Source organism: Hippocampus guttulatus, chromosome 2 (genome assembly GCF_054856545.1).
Source record: "Hippocampus guttulatus isolate MCC_2025c chromosome 2, RoL_Hgut_1.0, whole genome shotgun sequence".
Classification (NCBI taxonomy): Eukaryota; Metazoa; Chordata; class Actinopteri; order Syngnathiformes; family Syngnathidae; genus Hippocampus; species Hippocampus guttulatus.
Genome location: NC_141262.1, coordinates 16,981,332 through 17,000,180, shown reverse-complemented (window position 1 = coordinate 17,000,180; position 18,849 = coordinate 16,981,332). Strand labels below are relative to the sequence as shown.

The following is an 18,849-nucleotide window of genomic DNA, read 5'->3' as shown; positions in this document are numbered from 1 at the left end:
CATATAGCAGGTTTAAAATACAAGTTTATTAATATTCCAAATATTGCATATTTCAAACAGCGCCAACACACCAGAAATATAATTTACATTCAAGACGACATGCTAAAGCAAAGCCTCCTCCTGCCAGCAAACCCCAATCTTAGAGCCGTGTTAGAATTCCTTGAGACACAAAGTTGGATGTGATGCACAAAAACATACTCAAAATTGGGATTGGTCCCGTGGTCAAACAACAAAAACAGGAAGAGTGACACATTTGAGGGGGTTACTGGACCTGCCACAGTATTCAAGCTGGTGTCTTGCTGAAACTGTTCGGTTTAATTGTACCCTCAAACGTGACTTAAGGTGCAGGAATCCACAGCCTGATCACGGCAGGGCTAAATATGTGCATCCATGTGCATGCAGTGCACGTGCCGAGCCTCAAAACAAATAAGCATCCAGTGGCTTCAAGAAAAATCGTATTTCATGACAGACAAGTACTGAGATTCTTTGACACCCCCCTTCACACAAATCCTTGTATAGACAGACAAAGAACAGCATAGCTTTGCTTATTAAGTGCTTGTGTGCATCATTCTAGATCATTTCAGAGTTCATCTGAAAAATATGATCCACCCGCACAGACTGATAATGGTGCTACACCAATAGGTCAACAAGGTGACCTTTAAGATGGACGCCTTCAACTAGTCTGTCTGCTTCCCGGAAGCAGGCGGGGCAGTCGTTATCTGGGCAAAGGCGGGAAGGTCGAGCAGGCTCCGGAGCTGCGAGGTGACTGCAAGCTGAAGGAGTGGGATGGAGATGTAGAGCTGGGTGAGGCCTTCTGAGGGCTGCTCGGTTCCCCGTTGTAGAGTTTCCAGAGCAGCTCTTCATTCTCCATCGACAAACGCTTGTTCACATTTGACTCCTTCTGGAGGGATTCTTGCAGCACAGCCTGCTCTGTAGACAGTTGCCTGCGAGTTCAACACATTACCTCAGAGAACCTGCCAGACCACCAACCACATACTTCTACAAATCAAAACAGGAAACGAATGGTGACAGACGACAACAGTGCATGTTGTGGACCATATGTACTATGTCACATGCAGACGCAGCACAAGCAGAACACAGAGCCAAGTTAAAAAAAAAAAAGTGTGGCGATTGGTAAAATGAAGAATGAACACGACAGTCTAAGGTACATTCTCAATGGCTAAATGGCTGTCCTTAACGACGTACAGACTGGGCCGGCCTGAAATCACGACGGAATGATGACTGACAGACTGACGTGCTGACTGCTGATGAAAAACCTCCAGGAAGATGACTGTGGGTGGCTTACTTTAAGAGAGCAGCGTATTTCTCCATGCGAGCTTTGAGGTCCTCATTCTCCTGTTGGACCTTGTTAAGTCTCTCGTCTAACTTCACATTTTTCTCAAGCTGGCGGACAAAACAAGTGAACAATGCAACGCTTGAAAAGGTTGCAATTTTAATTCTTGTTTAGTATGCATCCCCTTGTCTTTGTTCCAGATCTTACCAGTTCGTCAATTTCAATCATCTTCTTCTCCTGTTGGTGAAGTTGTTTGATTTTGATATCCAGCACCACCTTCAGGCTTTCCAGCTCTTGCTTCAGATACACAGTGTGCGGGTCATTCTACAGGATGGGCGTTTAAAAAAATATATATATATATCTGGACTCCAGTAAATCAGCATCAACACTCAAGTGACAATTATGCAACCACATTGTAAATAAGAAAACAACTTGAGCGTTCTCACCCCGACTCCACCACACACACGGAGATAAACTATCTTAAAATACCCAGAACACAAGCTTTAATGTGGTGGGCTTTTTATTTTATTTTTATTTTTTAGCCATCTTTGTTTTCTGGGTGTAGCAATGCTTCCACTGTCCGTTTCCAGCATTTTTCTGAGGCGGTGCAAGTGACTACACATGGTCCAGGTATTTCTGAGTTTTTGCCAATGCTGATTGCATAATTTAACTACAGAGAGCAACCCTCTGGTGGGAAAGGTTTAATGAAGTTCCCACAATTACATGATAGAATGCTGAGTGGATTCTGAATCAATACTCATGAGAGGCAGACTTGTTTTAACAGTGTATTTAGAAAAGATTAAAAAAGATTTTAAAAAATTTAAAAGGGCAGTGTTTTTAATGTCGTGGTATTTTAGTCCCAATGAAGATTATGATGCCAGCCATTCAGGCAAGGAAAAAGAAATGTTCATGGTTGGATTTATCAATTTCCTACCAAGTTATGGAGACCAGTACCTGACTTTCTGCCAGCTCTCTCCTTTTGTTCTCCTCTGCTGTTAGCTTTCCGATCAGGTCAGCGTTTTCCTGAGTCAGCGCTTCAATCTGTGCCTACATAAGAAAAAAAAAAGGGCACTTTTTGGAAGACTTGACATAGTGACAGGTTATTTGTGTTGGGAGACAAAACGTCCAACTTACAGAGAGTGCAGCTTCTGAATCCTTCAAACTTGCGTCCAAAGACTGCAGTTGCTGAGTGTGGATTTTGCTGAGCTCTGAAGAACAAACACAAAAAAAATAGGGTAAAAATTCAGGTAAACCAATTAGCTCAAGTTGAATATTTGGTGTCAAATTCCAAATGAAATGCAGCTTTTCAAACGATGTTTCCACTCACTCACCTTCCAATGACCATTCATGTTGTTGTTTAACACACTGCAACTGCTCTTCGTGGCTGTGCTCCAATTCCAACTTCATGGCGTCATGACTTACTTCGAGTTGTTCCATCTTTTCGAGACACATGCAAAACACTTCAATGACATCCCGCAGTATTACTAATAAGTTGATTTGCATTCAACGATAGCTTGCAAATAACCGTAAATGAGCTCATTGATGGCCCAAGACTCAATGGGTGTGAAAGGGGGCAAACCTGCTTTTGTAGCAGAGCTTTGCACTTGTCTGCCTCCCCTTGGTAGGTGAGGTGGACCTGATCCCACTCAGCCTGGTAGAAGGCCTGCAGTCTCTGCTCCATCTCTTCCAGGTCCTTCTGGTGCTGCTCCTGCAGTCCCCGCATTGCACCCTCCAAAGCATCCTGCAAGTTTTGCTTTTCCTTTTCCAGTCGTCCAGATGAATTGACTGAGCACTCTGCAAATTGTAACATGCATTTTAGGATACATCCGTTTGATATCCACGATATCCCGTGAGGTTATGTAGATGTGTGCCAGCTTTCATGAGAAAGGTTGTAATAATTGTGCTGTTGTATATAAAATCTGAATCGGGCCCTTAGATAGAAATGTTGCACTTTTTCTTTCATGCCATGGAACACATACTTGACTTTATCTGCCAACTGTGGCAAAGTTATTGATGGCCACAAGTTACATATTTTTTCATTTGGAAAACTGGACCATGGGTCAAAGATTTCAGCTCAGGCTGTCTCAACAAGCCGCTTAATGGCAGTTGATAGTGAGCGACTACGATAAATCAATAATGCAGCGTTCATCGAAGGTGACAGATGATAGATAGATCCATCCATCCATATGTCATTCACATTGATGTCTCAGAGTCTGACAGTTTCAACTGTACATGAAGACGGTGGGCTACAGAGGAATAAAAAAAGGACGGCGGGCGTGTGAAGCACCACCTTTGGAAGACTGGAATAACCGTAGCAGATCCAGGAGCGGAGGCAAAGCCAACACTGGGACCAGCTATCAGGCTCAGGCATTCAGAGGCCAAGAAGCTGCATTCCGCTAAGCATGTGCAACTGTGATCTGGTCATATGAGCCTTAAATCCAATTCCACCCCTTGCAGCAAACACCATTTGACTCATATGATGACTGAAGGTCTATTTTATCCCAGAACTAAAGTTAGAGGCTCTGGCCCACAGCGTGACAAGGGATGGACTTTTGGGAGCAACAGTTACAGATATGGTGGATGCAATGGATTCCTTTAGGAGGAATTTGAAGCCTGCAAGTGAACACGAACACTTTTAAACACTTCTTGCTACAGTACATGTAGCAAGGTCAACTTGAAGTCAGGCTCGATGACATTCAACAAAAGAATGTGTTAGAACAGTGCTCAGAACTTAATAGCAGTCATGTGTGTGTCCCGAGGCACTTGTAACGAAGTGTGTGTGTGTGTGTGTGTGTGTGTGTGTGTGTGTGTGTGTCTGCATAGCATGAGCAGAAAATACTATTAACGCCAATAAATTTGGAAAGGTTGTTCAATCAGAAGGCTCAAGGAAGTGGACGGAAAACTGCGTGGAAACATTAGCCTTTTTCAAGTTAAAGCACGCAAATGAGATTCGACAGAATTTGGGCTGCTCACCTTCAAAACATGAATGCCTTTTGAATCGCAAAATACTGTCATTACCAAACCACCGTTGGATCCCTTACCAATTAAATTGAGCCATACTACTCTTGCACACAGAAACGAACAACCATTCGCGCTCACACTGAGCCATACTACTGTTGCACAGCATTCACGCTCACACTTACACCTAGGGACAATTTGGAGTGGTCAATCAGCCTGCCATGCATGTTTTTGGAATCTGGGAGGAAACCGGAGGACCCGGAGAAAACCCACGCAAGCACGGGGAGAACATGCAAACTCCACACAGGAATTGAACCCGGTACCTCTGCACTGTGAAGTCGACGTGCTAACCACTCGACTACCGGGCTGCCTTCCACAGGAACTAAACATATACATTGGTAAATTCCTGAATAGAAAATGAGGACAAACTGGCACTCGTGGTAGATGAATGGGTAGGCAGATGGATGGTCTGGCCCCCAAAACAGTACATGACAGTGGCTAAATGACGAACAGGCTCATTTTAGTGGTTGTTCTGTGATAGGTGTGGTAATTCTTTTTTTTGGGGGCGGGGGGTATCTCCTTAATGTTTTGCTTGCACAGAAGGCGCGTGTTCTGCTCAAAGCCGAAAAACCAGATTCAAACATGCTGCTCAAAGCAAACAAACTAGCTGAATAAATGAATAAAAAGATAACGTGTCTGACCTTTTTCAAGATGACATTGTGGCCTTACTACTAGAGTTGTAATGAAACCCGATTTAAGATATCCTTTATTTGTCCCGCAATGGGGAAATTACAAATTGGAGAGGCGATTTGATTCAAGGGAACCATATCACACTCCATGTAACGAGATACGGATCAAATCGTCATTTATGAGAGATGCACCCCTGGTATGAATCAACATCAATGGGTTGTATGTTGCTGATTATGAGTAGCTTGGGCTTTGGAGAGCTGTTACCTGTCGTCACATATTGATAAACATGACCAAAAGTTACAGCCGTACCATAATGAATCGGAACCCAACTGAATTCAATCGCTACACTTGAAAATGTATTATTACTCACTTGTATCGTACCAAACATATCGGTACGTATCCACTCGTCTTTTATTGGAGAGATGCACACCCATACTGAGTACCATTTGTCGATTGATGGGCCAACAGTTATGAAACATGAAATTTAAAGTATGAATCAAGTGCCATATGTGTGTACAATCGCCAAGTGTAAGGCCAGGTTCCCCTTACCAAGCTCTCCTCGGAGGTTGACCAACTGCTGAGATAGTTCGCTGCACTGCCCTGTGGCTTCATCACGCTGCACAGAAATGAAAACACAAAGCGGCACGTCAAGTCAAAGTGACTTTGGAAAAAATCGGACAAATATTTAACAGGGTTTAAATTTCTAAGTTCAGAACACAAGAAAGCAACATTTGTATTATTGAAGAGAATACACCAGGGGTCACCAATGTGGTGTCGGCAGGCACCCGGGAGCCCCCGAGGAACACACAATTAGGCCACAGGCCTGCTCCAAAAAACAGCTCGCCAGTGATTGGGCATTGCGATTTTCTAAGAATGGTGTAACAGTGATCATTTGAAAAGGCCAACACGATCAGTGCCTTCAAATAAATGAATGTCAAAATGATTATTCATAACTATGGCGATCACAAACAATTTTTTCTAGAAGTTTGTCTAGAAGCTCCGCGTCCCATTTTGAGGAAGAAATTTCTGACGACCAATTTTCGTGCTCAACTGAGCCCATTTTTTCCCCCGGTCCGAATAACAATAAACACATGTCATTACACGTAGTTGGAGCAAATATGTTATTTCAGAAAAAGCTTTCAAAGTGGTAGCCCTTTGCACTTATCAGTAGCTCTCAGGTTCTAAAAGGTCAGTGACCCCTGGAATACAAAAATAAAATGAAAAGACATGACAAGGATGTCATTCAAACTAAGGCATTACCAAATACACGACTGCAATATAACTACAGTTGCTGCCAAAAGTAAACTTCAGGAATAAGGGGAGGAGAAAAAAAGTCAAACTTGATCGTCAACTTGTGTTCAGTGTTAGTTTATCATTTTTGCTGGCACAGTTCCTCTGTCTCTGCCCTGTTGGGGAAGCAGCACATGCTGCTGTGCTCTTCAAGGTTTCCAGATGACACATTCACTGTTCATATTTCATCTACCGATCCCTAATTATGAAACACTACACAACACGTGACACCACGGATGCAAACATCATAAATGTAGATGTTAAATAAAAAAAAAAAACAATCAAGAGAAAAGGTCGGCCAAACATCTCTCTCCAATATGAAACGTGCCAAAAAGCCTTCCATCTGCGATGTACAACAGCACCTACAAATGAGGGGTCAATGCAAGTTTACCTGCTTTGCAGCACAGGGAGCAATGAGGCATGCTCTGCTGCCTGTGCAGCCCATGGCATCAGCCTTTGATCTCTGGGTGCCCGTGTCCCCCACTGGGGTTTAGGCCCACCAAGTCAGCCAGGGCAAGCAGCAGTCTAGGTGGGCTCGCCACCTCCACTCGTATCGTCCTGGATGACAAGCTGCTTCTGCAGCTGAGCTAACTGACTGCTAAGTGCACTACTGTATTAAAAACACACACACGCACACACACGCACACACACACACACACACACACACACAAAGGGGCAGGCTTCCAAAGGAAGAAAAGACTCCTCCCCACTGAGGTGAGGTCACTTTAAGACAGCACATGCAAGCAGTCAGAATGGAGCAACCAGATCATTTGTAGAGATGACGGGGCAGACCTTAAGATGGGAAGTGACCTTCCCAGGGGGATATGGAAAGAGCCTTTCAATTATTACCATCCCCCCATTCTCATCCAAAGCAGCAATAAATCATCCCCAAAACCTTGGCAACACTCCCTCGGTGGACCTCATGCTCACAATTCCACTGTTTACACACCCTTTTCCTACAGCGACAGATCAGATGTCCAGTTTCACTTGATAGCAACTAATCTCAGGCACTGAGGGTATGCAGCTTGAGGACCAAAGTGAGCCATGCCAAGGAATTAGAGGCCAGTTCGCAAACACCCCACTGGATGACAAAAATTGCTCTCATGTTTTGTTCAGGGAAAAGGAATGACAAAAGTTGATTACAGTGGAGACTGACATTTTTTAGTATGGAAAGCACCTTGCACCCCCGTATTTTTCATGAAACACTAAACTCAGCAGCAGCATTTATTACTTTATAAATACATGTAAAAGTTATTGACAGATCTTTGTGAGACCTCTTTTTTTGAATTTTTAATATTGTCTCCGCTGTACATAAAGATGATGCACATCAGGCACAGAATATCGCTAGCTTGCCATTTAATAAATACATCCTATCATGTTATTTTGAACGACAAAGTCGACAAGTACCTTAAAGTTATTTACGTGTGCCTGCTGTTTTCACACCCAGTTGTCCGCTACATAATCACACCATGCAAACAGAAGATAAGAAACAATGTGTGGTGCTGGCTAAGTGGTATGGCCACTAGCTCATTTGACCATATCAAGCCAACAGCTGGGGCATTCTCACGCTGTGATGGGAGATCCATCTATTCTTGGGCCTTTGAATGACAATTAGTTTCCACTGTGCACTACTGGCACACAATAACCGTCCCAATTATAAGGATCCTTCGTGTCACAGCACTCTATATGGAATTTTAATTAAGTACGGCAACTTATATTTTGCACATGGAGTTGCTGTATACTATGTGCATTGTGTGCTGTGAAAGGAAGTGAGCAAGGCTGAGGGGAACGACACTACTGCCTTGCATTTATTGATGCAATCAATTTCTCAACCCTGCCAAGTATAAGAGGGCAACGATGCAGGGATGAGTGATTGGATCAAATGTATCAGTGGGACATTGTACTATAAACATGGACAGTTCCAACACAGGGCGCTTCGACAACAATCTGGTCACATATGCTTTAATGTTATCAAAGTTCTTTGTTGTAAAACCAATTTGAAGCTCACTTGAGGCCTAAATTATGCAACTGCAACTATGCAGAACAGAGTCACATGGCAAAGCAGAAAAAATGATTTGACATCTAGTTAGGGGGAATAAACGCGACATAAAATTTATTCAGTGACAGTTTCACTTTGTAAAACAGTCCGTTTCCTCCCCTTTCTTCAAATTGGTGCCATACCACCACATTCTAGTGGTGCAACAAAGGTCTAGTGGTGTAGTGTGCTTATCCATCCATCCAATTTCCGATCCGCTTTATTCTCACAATGGTCGCACGGGGGGGGGGGGGGGGGATGCTCGAGCCTATCGCAGCTGTCTTCGGGCAGCAGGTGGGGGACACCCTGAAGGGTTTGCCAGCCAATCCCAGGGCACACACTATATTTTTTAAAATTCATATTTATCGTAACACCGCCAATCAGTTTATTCACATATTTTACAGAAATAAATGCATATATAAATATTTTACGGTAAGCGTTGAATTTTCAGTGCATTCAGAATCACAATTGTAATTTTAATATTTTTTATGGAAAAAAAACCCTTCGTTTTGCCCACTCACAATTAAGCTAATGCGTATTCAACAACTAAAAGTAAAAACCAATATGTAACTAGAGATAATGACTGTCTTCTTTCCCAAGGCATAATTTTGTTTCAACAATAAAATGAGGAAGCAAGGTGACTGCAGTTAAGCTGTATTCTGATATAACACGCCCATTCATTACACATGATGGCAAGTATAATTCCCGGAGGTACTGGTTCCTGGAAGCCAGTCACATGACACCGCGCAACACACCATATTCAAACAAGGTGGTTAAATATCCATGTTTAAAAAAAAAAAAAAGAAAAGGTGATAATATCATCATCAGGCATTGTAAAGAGAAAGGGCATTTGGGTCATATCAGGTTTTGTTCATGACATACAGGTATGTTGAGTTGCATTACTTATCATACTCAGGACAAAGCTATTAAAAATTTTCTATTTCACTTCAACATGCACAGTAATTAAACAAAAACATTTTGAATTCAATTTTATCAGTGGAATTGACTGTTATTGTCAAACAATTTGACATATTAGTTTAATTCTGGGGAACTAAAAAAAAACAACAACAACAAAAAACAACCGAATTACCCTACCTCAGCCAGCGCTCGCTGCAAGACGATACTAACGGCTTCAAATCTGCAGTTAGAGGCTGCAAGCAGTTCCCCAAGATTCTGGATCCTCTGATCATTTCCGCCATCCCGTGGATGACTGGGTGGCACCGTTTTAGGAGGTCCATGATTCGGTTTTGCTTGGGATGTTGACGCTTGTTGCCGAGAGCAAGTCTTGGGCTTGTTCTTGTCTACTGTAAAAGAATACGCATTGAGGGTCGTGACAACATTCATGATCATCATCAATCCCCTTTCCATAAGTGCACTACTATATACAGGCCAGTAAAACCACCCTCAAATCGACGCCGTCTTAAAAGATTCAGCAAGCTCCACTGTTAAAGCATGGTTCTCCCGTTCGCAGATGTGCTGTCCAATCAAGTGCACTGACAATTCCCAGTGCTGCTTCAGAGATAGCCTGGCATAAAAATGGATCCTCTAAATAAAATTGGTTTTCCATTTCCTAATTCGATTGAGAGCTCTGTGAACCTGGTCACCAAGGGCAGCGTGTTCTGCTCGTGTAGTCTCGATTTACATCAGCACACACACACACACACACACACACACACACACACACACACACACACACACACACACACACACACACACACACACACACACACACGTATATGATGGACAATAAGCATCTAACAAACAAGAGAAAATACCTAAACCATGAACAAAAACACATGATTGCTTATTATTTGTTAAGCTGTCTAGTAAGGCAGCTTGCAAAATATGTAATAACACCATGTGAATTTTTTTTGTTTTAATTCTATTCAAATTTAAAGTTTATACACTTTTGATGAACAGGATCTAACCGTTATTCTTGCTGCTTCTCAGCAAAAGCTCCGTGTTGTCTCATTTGAATGAGGTTGCCCTCTGCTGTCTGCACAAGAACCGTCACTTTCAAACATCAGCGCTGAACATGAATCCATGTTTGTATACCCTGAGGTTTTGCAGTGGAGTAGGATGAGGAAATGGGAAAATGTATAAAATTTTCGGAATCAAGCAAAATCTACTTTGCTCAGATCTACACCTAAAAAATGGTTCCTTAATAGATGGTCATTAAAAAAAAATCTACTCTATTTCAAACATTCAAGCTCTCAATCATTTGAATAACTGGACAGGAAGCCTCTGCTTAGACCAGTGGTTCTCAATTATTTTCTGTCAAAGAATAGCTTTAGTAACTGGAACAGAAAAGATTTAAAGTGCATCTGAAATTCAACAATTACATTAAATCCTTAATTTAACTAATTTTTTTTTGACTGACGATGTCAAACCATACGATACTGAATAATAAAATTACAGAAAATCAATAACTAATAATGCATTCAAACTAATCAACATTATCTCAGGAGCACAATATTAAAAAAAAATCAACCAGCAAAACAAAAATATATAAAATGATTTGTGCTTGTTTTTTTTTTTTAAATCAAAGATGATGTCTGGATTAATGGATACAATGAGCATGTTTTCAATGCACAGCTTTTCGAGGCGAGGTTTGAAGCAGGACACAGCAACTCTTGGCTCCTGCTCAATGTCTAGCCGGGACCTGTATTTTAGTTTACTGAAGTAGCAGTCACAAAGCGGCATGATTGTTGGCAATATTCGGCACGTTTTCGCTGGAAAAAAAACTCTAGCAGCTTATCAGCGTGATTGGGGTGTAATGTCTTTAAGTGGCGCTTTAATTTATTTAGCTTCATGCTGTCCGCAACCAACATTTTTAGACACAGTAAGCTCAATCTTTCCTCGTCTGCCACTGCAGTCACAGTGAAGCCAAGCGCTACATACGCCTCGTTTTATTTCCTCCCTTAGAATGCTCCCTGCGCAAACTCTGCCAATGAGAGCGCCACTGCCCCCTAACGTAATAAAGGTGCAACTGCACGTTATTTTAGGACAGTAAAAAAATAAAAAAGCATGTTCCCCGAGGTCAAACGCGCCCCCCTTGACGGAGCCTCGCACCCCACTATTTGAGAAACCCTGGATTAGACCAAGGCAGTGACTCAGGATGGTAATCTTTTAGATCGTACAGAATTATTCAAATAATAATTAAATGTTTTTATAAAGCTGCTTCCTTGAGCTAAGCACTTTCCATCAAACCTCTTTCCCATTATTTATTACTATTATGGCATAGTCTTGACAAACATGTTTTTCACTTTGGATAACTTTTTCACATCAGCTGTGTGCATAGTCATTTTTGGGACTCTCAAGAAAAATGCAAATCGGCAAAATATTATAGACCATTCCTCTTGCTCTGACCATAGATGTCAAAGGAAAAAAATACAAACAAAACAAATCAAAATAATCCAGGCAGACTTTAAAACAGTTACTGAGAGGTTTTGTTGGCATGTAAGGAGACCTCACAGCATAGAACTGATGATGAATTGTGCAATTCATCACGTCACAATCAGTTCGTTTGAGTTCCTGGTTCGCACAATAATAGAAAATTCTGTTCAGTCATACTCATTGACATTTCATGGGACACTATACGAGTTCACTCCAGTGCCACAAGCCAAATTATAGTTGTACTTCCATTTGTTTCAAGAAGTGAATACCATTAAAAGAAGTGCAATACATTTGAGCGTGAAATTCCTTATATTATCCAAGATCAAAATGGCAATTAAAGCATTCAACATTTCTGGGAATCCAAACAAGTTCTCCCACAATACTGATCTCCAGTCACTGGGGCTCAAAACAGAGCCCTAAATAACCTTGGTTCATTTCAGTCTGAAACCAGATCAGTGGTTTTCTCTCTGCATATGGCCAATACGAAAGGTCCTTTTGCTGACCCCCTTTTCTTGCGCTTTCCTTTTTGACTTTTGCACAAATGATAAAAAAAACAATTCATGGATGCAATATCGACCGTATACAGTATATTGAAAGTCATGTAACATTCTAATCTCATTTGCGTCCAGCAGTACATTGCCCTGGATGAAATTACACTGACTGCTGTAGTTAAAAGAAAGCTGAACCTCCTGCTTAAGAGACAAGCAAACAGCCATAGCTAAACATAGAGGCACACAGTCTACAGCACAGCTCAAGTACTGTCAATACCAAGATGTTTGCAAATGTAACTAACCAGAGGCCATATAACCAAGCCAATTTGATTAAAACAGAATGAGGTTGACTAACCTGCTTGAAAAACCACTGTGGTTTTCCAGCATCCTGACAGCAGTTGAATGTTTCGTAGTAAACCTTTGGCTGTCAGACGCACGATGTTTGAGGGTGACAGCTTTGGAGCCCATAACATCTCTCGGTAATCAAGGTAGAAAACCTCCGTGTACATATACAAGTATTTGGAAAACAATGATATCTTGGTTATAATCTTTGCGAGTGACCCACGAAAATTCTGCAAGGGAAGAGCTGCCCCCACCCGCATTAAAAAAAAAAAAAAAAAAAAAAACTATGCCAATGAGACCAAACAGGAAGGTGTGCGTGTGTCTATGTGCGCGCGTGCGTTGAAGGGGGTTGGGGGGGGGGGGTAGACAGTGGTGATGGGAGGAGCAAGCAGGAATACTATAGCCAATAGGAATTGCAATCGCACTCTTCATGCTCTCACAGTGTTACTCCCTTTCCCACTGCTTCACTTCTGCTGCTGCAAAGTGAGATGAGCAGAGATCACAGGCCAGCTTTCAGCAAAGTTGTCAATGTGAGCGGACTGAAAGCAGCCTTGCTAAAATGATGACATAGCTGGCCTCAGCAATGACTATGCAACATTCTCAACTACAAACAATGGGCTGAAGTTTATTGTAGCACGACACCCAAAATGCATAAAGTGACACTTGGCGGGGTGGGGGAGATACTTTATAAATATATTGGAAGGCATGGTGGAAAAGTAGTCAGATTCATACCCATATTAGGTATTACTCACTGCAGTGACCTCTGTTAAAGAAAAGAAAAAAACCCCCAAAACTCTTACCTGGTTTATTTGGTGTTAAACCAACAAATCTAGAAGACCGAGTTCTTTTTAGAGGACCCCGAGTAGAAGTAGAAGCGCCTTTGTTGGTACAGGTGGGTGAATTTGTAGTCGGTATAACAACTGTCATGGACACATACACGCTCTATGAGTGATCTTTTAGGCAAAAGTAAAATGTTACATTTCTCATCAGAAAGTCTTGACAATATCCTGTACGTACGGTACTCTATTTGGGATAATTGTTTAAATGGCTTAAAATAATCCAATCATAATCATACGTCTCACAAAATGCAAAAATGTGTAAGTGATTGTGATCTTACCTGGTCCAGTCCACCTCCCAGGGCTTGGTATGAGTCTTGCAACAGTTTTAACAGGGGGTTGTTTACGTGCAGCCACTCCAGAAACTGTCAAGCAAGCATAGGTAAGCAGTTCAAAAGTGCGAAACGGCACGTGACAGCATCACCAGAAGCCCTTGCAATACAACAACAACTTTACCAACTGGCATTGAATGTTGAGGTATGTTAGTGTACCACTTTGACAGCAATAGTCTCTCTGTGCGGCCCTATAAGTGGTTGGTTGGGGTCCTTTGACTTAAATCATTCAAAGGGCATTTTAAAAAAACATACAGTATGGAATTTTTTTTTTTTTTTCACGTGGCTAAGCCTCAACATCTTAGCAAATGCGGAGCTATTAAATCCAAGCAAGATTTTCCAGCGGGGGATTTTCGCCAAGGCTTTGCTTTTAAGTGGGTCACTATTAAGGCCCCTCTCCTTCACATCGTGCCCAAATTACAAATTTGATCTTATCCTTGAACACAATGAGCAAAAGCCTCATTTCAAATTGCAGTCATCACACCCAGACCCCGAATGCCCCAATGTAAAAACCTTGCTAGGCTCACCTTGTAAACTTGCTGCACCTTCATTCTGATCATTGTGAATGCTTCCTCTGTTTAGGCTCTTGGATGACACCGGGGTCTTGCGCGGTAGTCGAGAGGCAGGAATGGAGGGAGTGTCCACAAAAGAGGGACGCGTGGGAGTTGCGAAAGGTCGGGATACATTCAGTTGGGGCTTGACACTTGCAGCCCAGGCTGGTTCAAAGGATGAGTCTCTTGTTGCCCCATTCCTTCCACTCCCCACTATCACATGGAATGGGGAAGCTATCGTTAGGATGGACACAGAATACTTGGTGGCACATTCCTCAGGACTGAAATTCTACATATTCTATAACAAAATGCATCAGTAAAAACGTTTTGAATTAATTAATTTAAAAAAAAAGTGGTGCTCTCACATTTTAAACAACCATGCTTGCACATGCACAAGTGAAAACATTGTATGTTTTCAGCATTTGGCCTGCATTATACCATTTCGCTCAAAAATTAAGGAAGTCAACATTATTTTAGCAATTTATGATTTTATTATGTCTGCAGTGCATGAATTCAGTTCAGCAAAATCTGTTTTAGCATTTTAGCGTTTAGCCTACATTTTATCAATGCGTTTGAACGTACTTTGCAAATGCGTTCGAAAGTGTACTTCTGCTGCTACCCTCTTTCTTCTTCTACGTCGGACAAAGAGAAGTAAAATATCTTCTGGGTGTAGGCAAATAAATTTGTGTATTTTGTTTCCCAACTTGTGCAAAATAAACGCATAATAGTAGATTACATCAAGGCGCCGTTGCCGATTTTCAAACGAAATCCTGAAGATAGCTGGTTGCTTTCAATGGCGACAGCAACACAGCATCCGAGAGGAAGGAGGGATGGCTTTTTACCATGTGAATGTTTAGAACGGCAGGAGTGTGTGTGTGTGTGTATACCGTATTTGCCGCACTATAAGGCGCATTTAAAAGCATTCCATTTTCTAAAAAGCCGACAGTGCGCCTTATAATCCGATGCGCCTTCTATATGGATCAATATTCTGATTTCTTGGACGTAGTATTTTAAATGATTTGTAAACGCTTTGTTGCAGCGGTTGTGAAAGCTCTATATAAGCTGTATTGTATTGTATTGTATTCCCTTAAGCGTAGCTCCATCTAGTGGATACAACCGCAACCACAGCCAGTATTGTAGCTTCGATTCTATGCGCCTTATAATTCGGTACACCTTATATATGAAAACAGATTTAAAATAAGACATTCATTGAAGGTGCACCTTATACTCCGAAGCGCCCGATAGTGCGGAAAATACGGTATACATTGAAACTGCTTGATGTGTGTCAAAATTCAACGCGTGGGCTTGCTGATCCACAAACGCATTTTCAACACTTTACAAGTAGATTAATATTTGTAAAAAAGTCATGATAAATGCATATATTAAAAAAAAAACATGAAAATCTCACCCCATAGATTTTAACAGTGTAAAACACTGTCATGTAGTGCATGAAAAATGCTCTACAAATAATGTTAAGATTGCATGAAGAAATCAGAAGTTAGATTTTATTTGAAGGTCCGTTTCCCTGATTTACAAACCGGTAACTATCACCCTCTAATGGAAAAGCTGCTAAACTCTCCAAAATATTGTTGCGACCAAGTCAATAGTTTATCATTTCCACACCTTTAAAATGTATTTGCATTGTAATCATTCTCTTACCTGTACTTGTATTCTGCTTTGACTGCGGGGTGCCTCCACCCCAATTATCTCCGACTCGCTGCCTGATAGACTGAGCAGGCCTGTGACCGGCGATGGGGTGTTGCGCGAGGTATGTGCCTTGTGGTTGGTTTGGAAACGTTTGTCTTTTGGTTCTGCTGTTCTCCGAAAAGGCTGCTCCCTCCCTGCCGGATTCTGTCTGCAAAGAGATCGGTGTAATATTCCCAGCTTTTACTTTTTCTGTTGAGACCAATAAATCAGAGAAACATACACACGATATTTGAGAGACGTTTCATTTGGAACAGTCACGTCTAGACCATTTGCAATTCTTACAAGGTACATTAAGGCAAATGGCACTTTGAAAGAGATGGATCATTGATTTTCATATTATTTGTATGACATTTACTTACGACTAAGCTGATCTTATTAATTTCTCTAGGACTCTGGTTTGCAGCCGGTCTTTTGAAGGCCTCAGTATGTAAGGCCAGTTTACTCTGGGAAAAGGTGTTGAGGGTTGCTGGTTTAGTTTGCTTCTCTTGTCTTGGAATTGTAACAGCAGACAAGGACTTTGAAATGGTTTTCCTTTGCTTGGGGGACTGAGGTGAGGAAGGCAAAGTCTCCGTTGAACATCGAAACCTTGTCTTGACCTGACGCAAAGCTGAGCCTGACTTGACCGCCGTTTTGTTTGGTGCGTTCTTTGGCGTTGGTTTCTGATCTTTCTGCAAACTTTTATCAGGGGATTTTTCAAGTGATAATAAGCAGAAGGTTTGGTTGGCAGTAGACTGAGCTGGAGAGTTGTCACTTTGAGTGCTTTGTTCCGCCTCCATCCAGGCCTTGCCACATTGGGCAACAGGAGAGTTAATTGCTGCAGTGGACATGCTATGATTGCACTTTCCATTGCCCACATTCTTCTCAGGTGACTGTGTGATTGGGAAACCCAAGTGAGCAGCCCTTGGATTTACTTGTCTCTGAGCACCGTTGGCTCTTTTCATCACAAGGGGAACAGATGCATTGTTATGTCTTCCTTTAGTTGGACTAATCCTGCTCGTTCCTTCGGGACGTTCTCCACATTTACTGTGCACGCTTGATTGCGTTTTTTTATGCTGCGGAGATGACCCGGACACCATTGTTCCAGTCACAGTTCTTGTTACAACTTTAGAGTTGACATTACTCGAGTCTGATTTCAGACAATTGATCTCCATTGTCTTTATTTTTCTGGTAGAGAGAGATAGTCCCACGGCACCGTGTTTTGTAGGCGTGGCAAATGCTTGTTGATGTTCAGTTGGGTATGAAATTGGACTGCCTGCAGTTTCGGTGCAAGGAGATTCTAAAAAGGAGGCAAGCATTTGGTTTCCCATGTTTGATAGTGGTGTAGAAGTCTGTTTAGCCTTATCCGTGTCCTGTATAGTTGACAGAGAAGGCACGAAAATAATACATTTGTCTGGTGTAAAGGCCTGGGAGGAATATGCCAATGGCTCTGATTCAACACAAGCTAACCGTTTTTTATGATCTGGAGAGTGATCACACACAAAGGTCATCTGGAGACCCCCACGATTTGCATTTGGCATAACCATAGATGTGGGCAAACTCAAATCGTCTTCCTCGCTGGTAAGCTCGCAGCTTTCAGGGAGTGTGAAAGTCTTGCCAAGGTATGGATTCCCTGAATTCGCAGTCATTTTTTCACAAACATCGGGCAGGGTGGGCGTGGTCAGCATGTGGGAGTCATTGTGCAATGCCGCATGTCCGACAGATGGTGAGGTGGATGACTCATCAAGGGAAGAAAATACTGAGAGGGTCTGGTCCCCCAAACAAAAACTGTTGCTTCTTAACACCATTTCACCAGAGCTCATGGAGCAGCTATTGTTCTCAGTCGATCCTCTTTGAGAGGCTTCACATGAATTTAGTTTGCCTTCTGCAGGAGAGTCGGGAGGAGATGTCACAACGGTGTCACTTCCATTCCTCTTGGTCCCATTAAAATGTTGGGACTCCTTTGTGTCTGGATAGCCTTGTGCGCTCAAGCTTTTATTGCAGAAATCAACATGGCCATTGAGAGGGGTGGGGAAGCATGTTTGGCTCAGGCTCATGCTTGCATTGCAGAACAACTCATCTTCTCGCGAGGAAGTGCTTTGACAGTTATTCACGAACAACCCTTCACTTTGGAAGTGATCTAGCATGTGCATATTAGGCGAGCTGCTGGCTTCTCCATCAATGGACACATCGTTGTAAGGACTTTCAGCAGGAAGACATAGATGTACGTCTTTGTGTGGTACAACATATCCATCGTAAGACAGGTTAATCGTTGAATTAGACATTTAGGGGTTCTGCCGACGTAATAGCTTCACGTTCTGAAAACACACATCCGCTTTGCAGTGCTAATCCGTCAAATGAGCTGATCCTCCATCAACATCTGTAAATGAGGAAAACAAAAAATTACTAGACATTCTAAATAACCACAAATGCAAAGTCCCAGAGTGTGAAAAAAATTCTTATTCAATAGTTGTAAAATAATTCAGCCTTACGGGTGAAAATCGCAGTGGACACCATGGGCAATAAAATCGATATCTTGTTTATGATGAACGCAGAGGTCGACTACACTATGGCACAATAACAAAAGTCATTCAAGGGGGACTTGGGGAGCCAATTGTTTTGTTTTGGTTGTACTTGGTGTCAAAAAATGTCGAACTACCGGCTTAGATGGAAAAGGATGATCCACTGTGGCGACACCGACCGCACAAACCAAAGGAAGACCGATGGTTGTAAAATGACTCTTGAGGTTTCAAAACCGCATTTGCTTGCACTCTTCAACGTCTGCCATTGTAACAGTAGCTGGGTGAACAAATTATTCATGATTGTTTTCACCATATAAAAAGCACATTGAGCCACTAGCTGTACATCCTTTACACAGAGCACAGACAAGTCGTTTCTAAAATGAGCCAGCAGAAATTCATTAAATGCCATGTGCAATTGCGGGAACACAA

The 18,849-nt window shown here is 42.1% G+C and overlaps 1 protein-coding gene across 2 annotated transcripts; it reads right to left on the bottom strand.

The window, feature by feature from the left end:
• Positions 1 to 6: 6 nt before the first annotated feature.
• Positions 7 to 18,222, bottom strand: LOC147208703 (uncharacterized). 2 transcript variants are annotated; one of them, XM_086105984.1, is made up of 14 exons: positions 16,282 to 18,222; positions 15,875 to 16,070; positions 14,192 to 14,428; positions 13,614 to 13,697; positions 13,297 to 13,416; positions 9,363 to 9,568; positions 5,492 to 5,558; positions 2,874 to 3,088; positions 2,626 to 2,731; positions 2,429 to 2,502; positions 2,249 to 2,341; positions 1,502 to 1,618; positions 1,307 to 1,404; positions 7 to 944 (listed from the first exon to the last, which is right to left on the bottom strand). In XM_086105984.1, the coding sequence occupies exons 1-14, from the start codon at positions 18,181 to 18,183 to the stop codon at positions 716 to 718; spliced, it is 3,744 nt and encodes a 1,247-aa protein (XP_085962110.1). In that variant the 5' UTR covers positions 18,184 to 18,222; the 3' UTR covers positions 7 to 715. The 2 variants fall into 2 exon arrangements, with proteins under 2 accessions (XP_085962110.1, XP_085962109.1); XM_086105983.1 differs by having other exon boundaries at positions 14,192 to 14,449; positions 16,282 to 18,183.
• Positions 18,223 to 18,849: the final 627 nt, after the last annotated feature.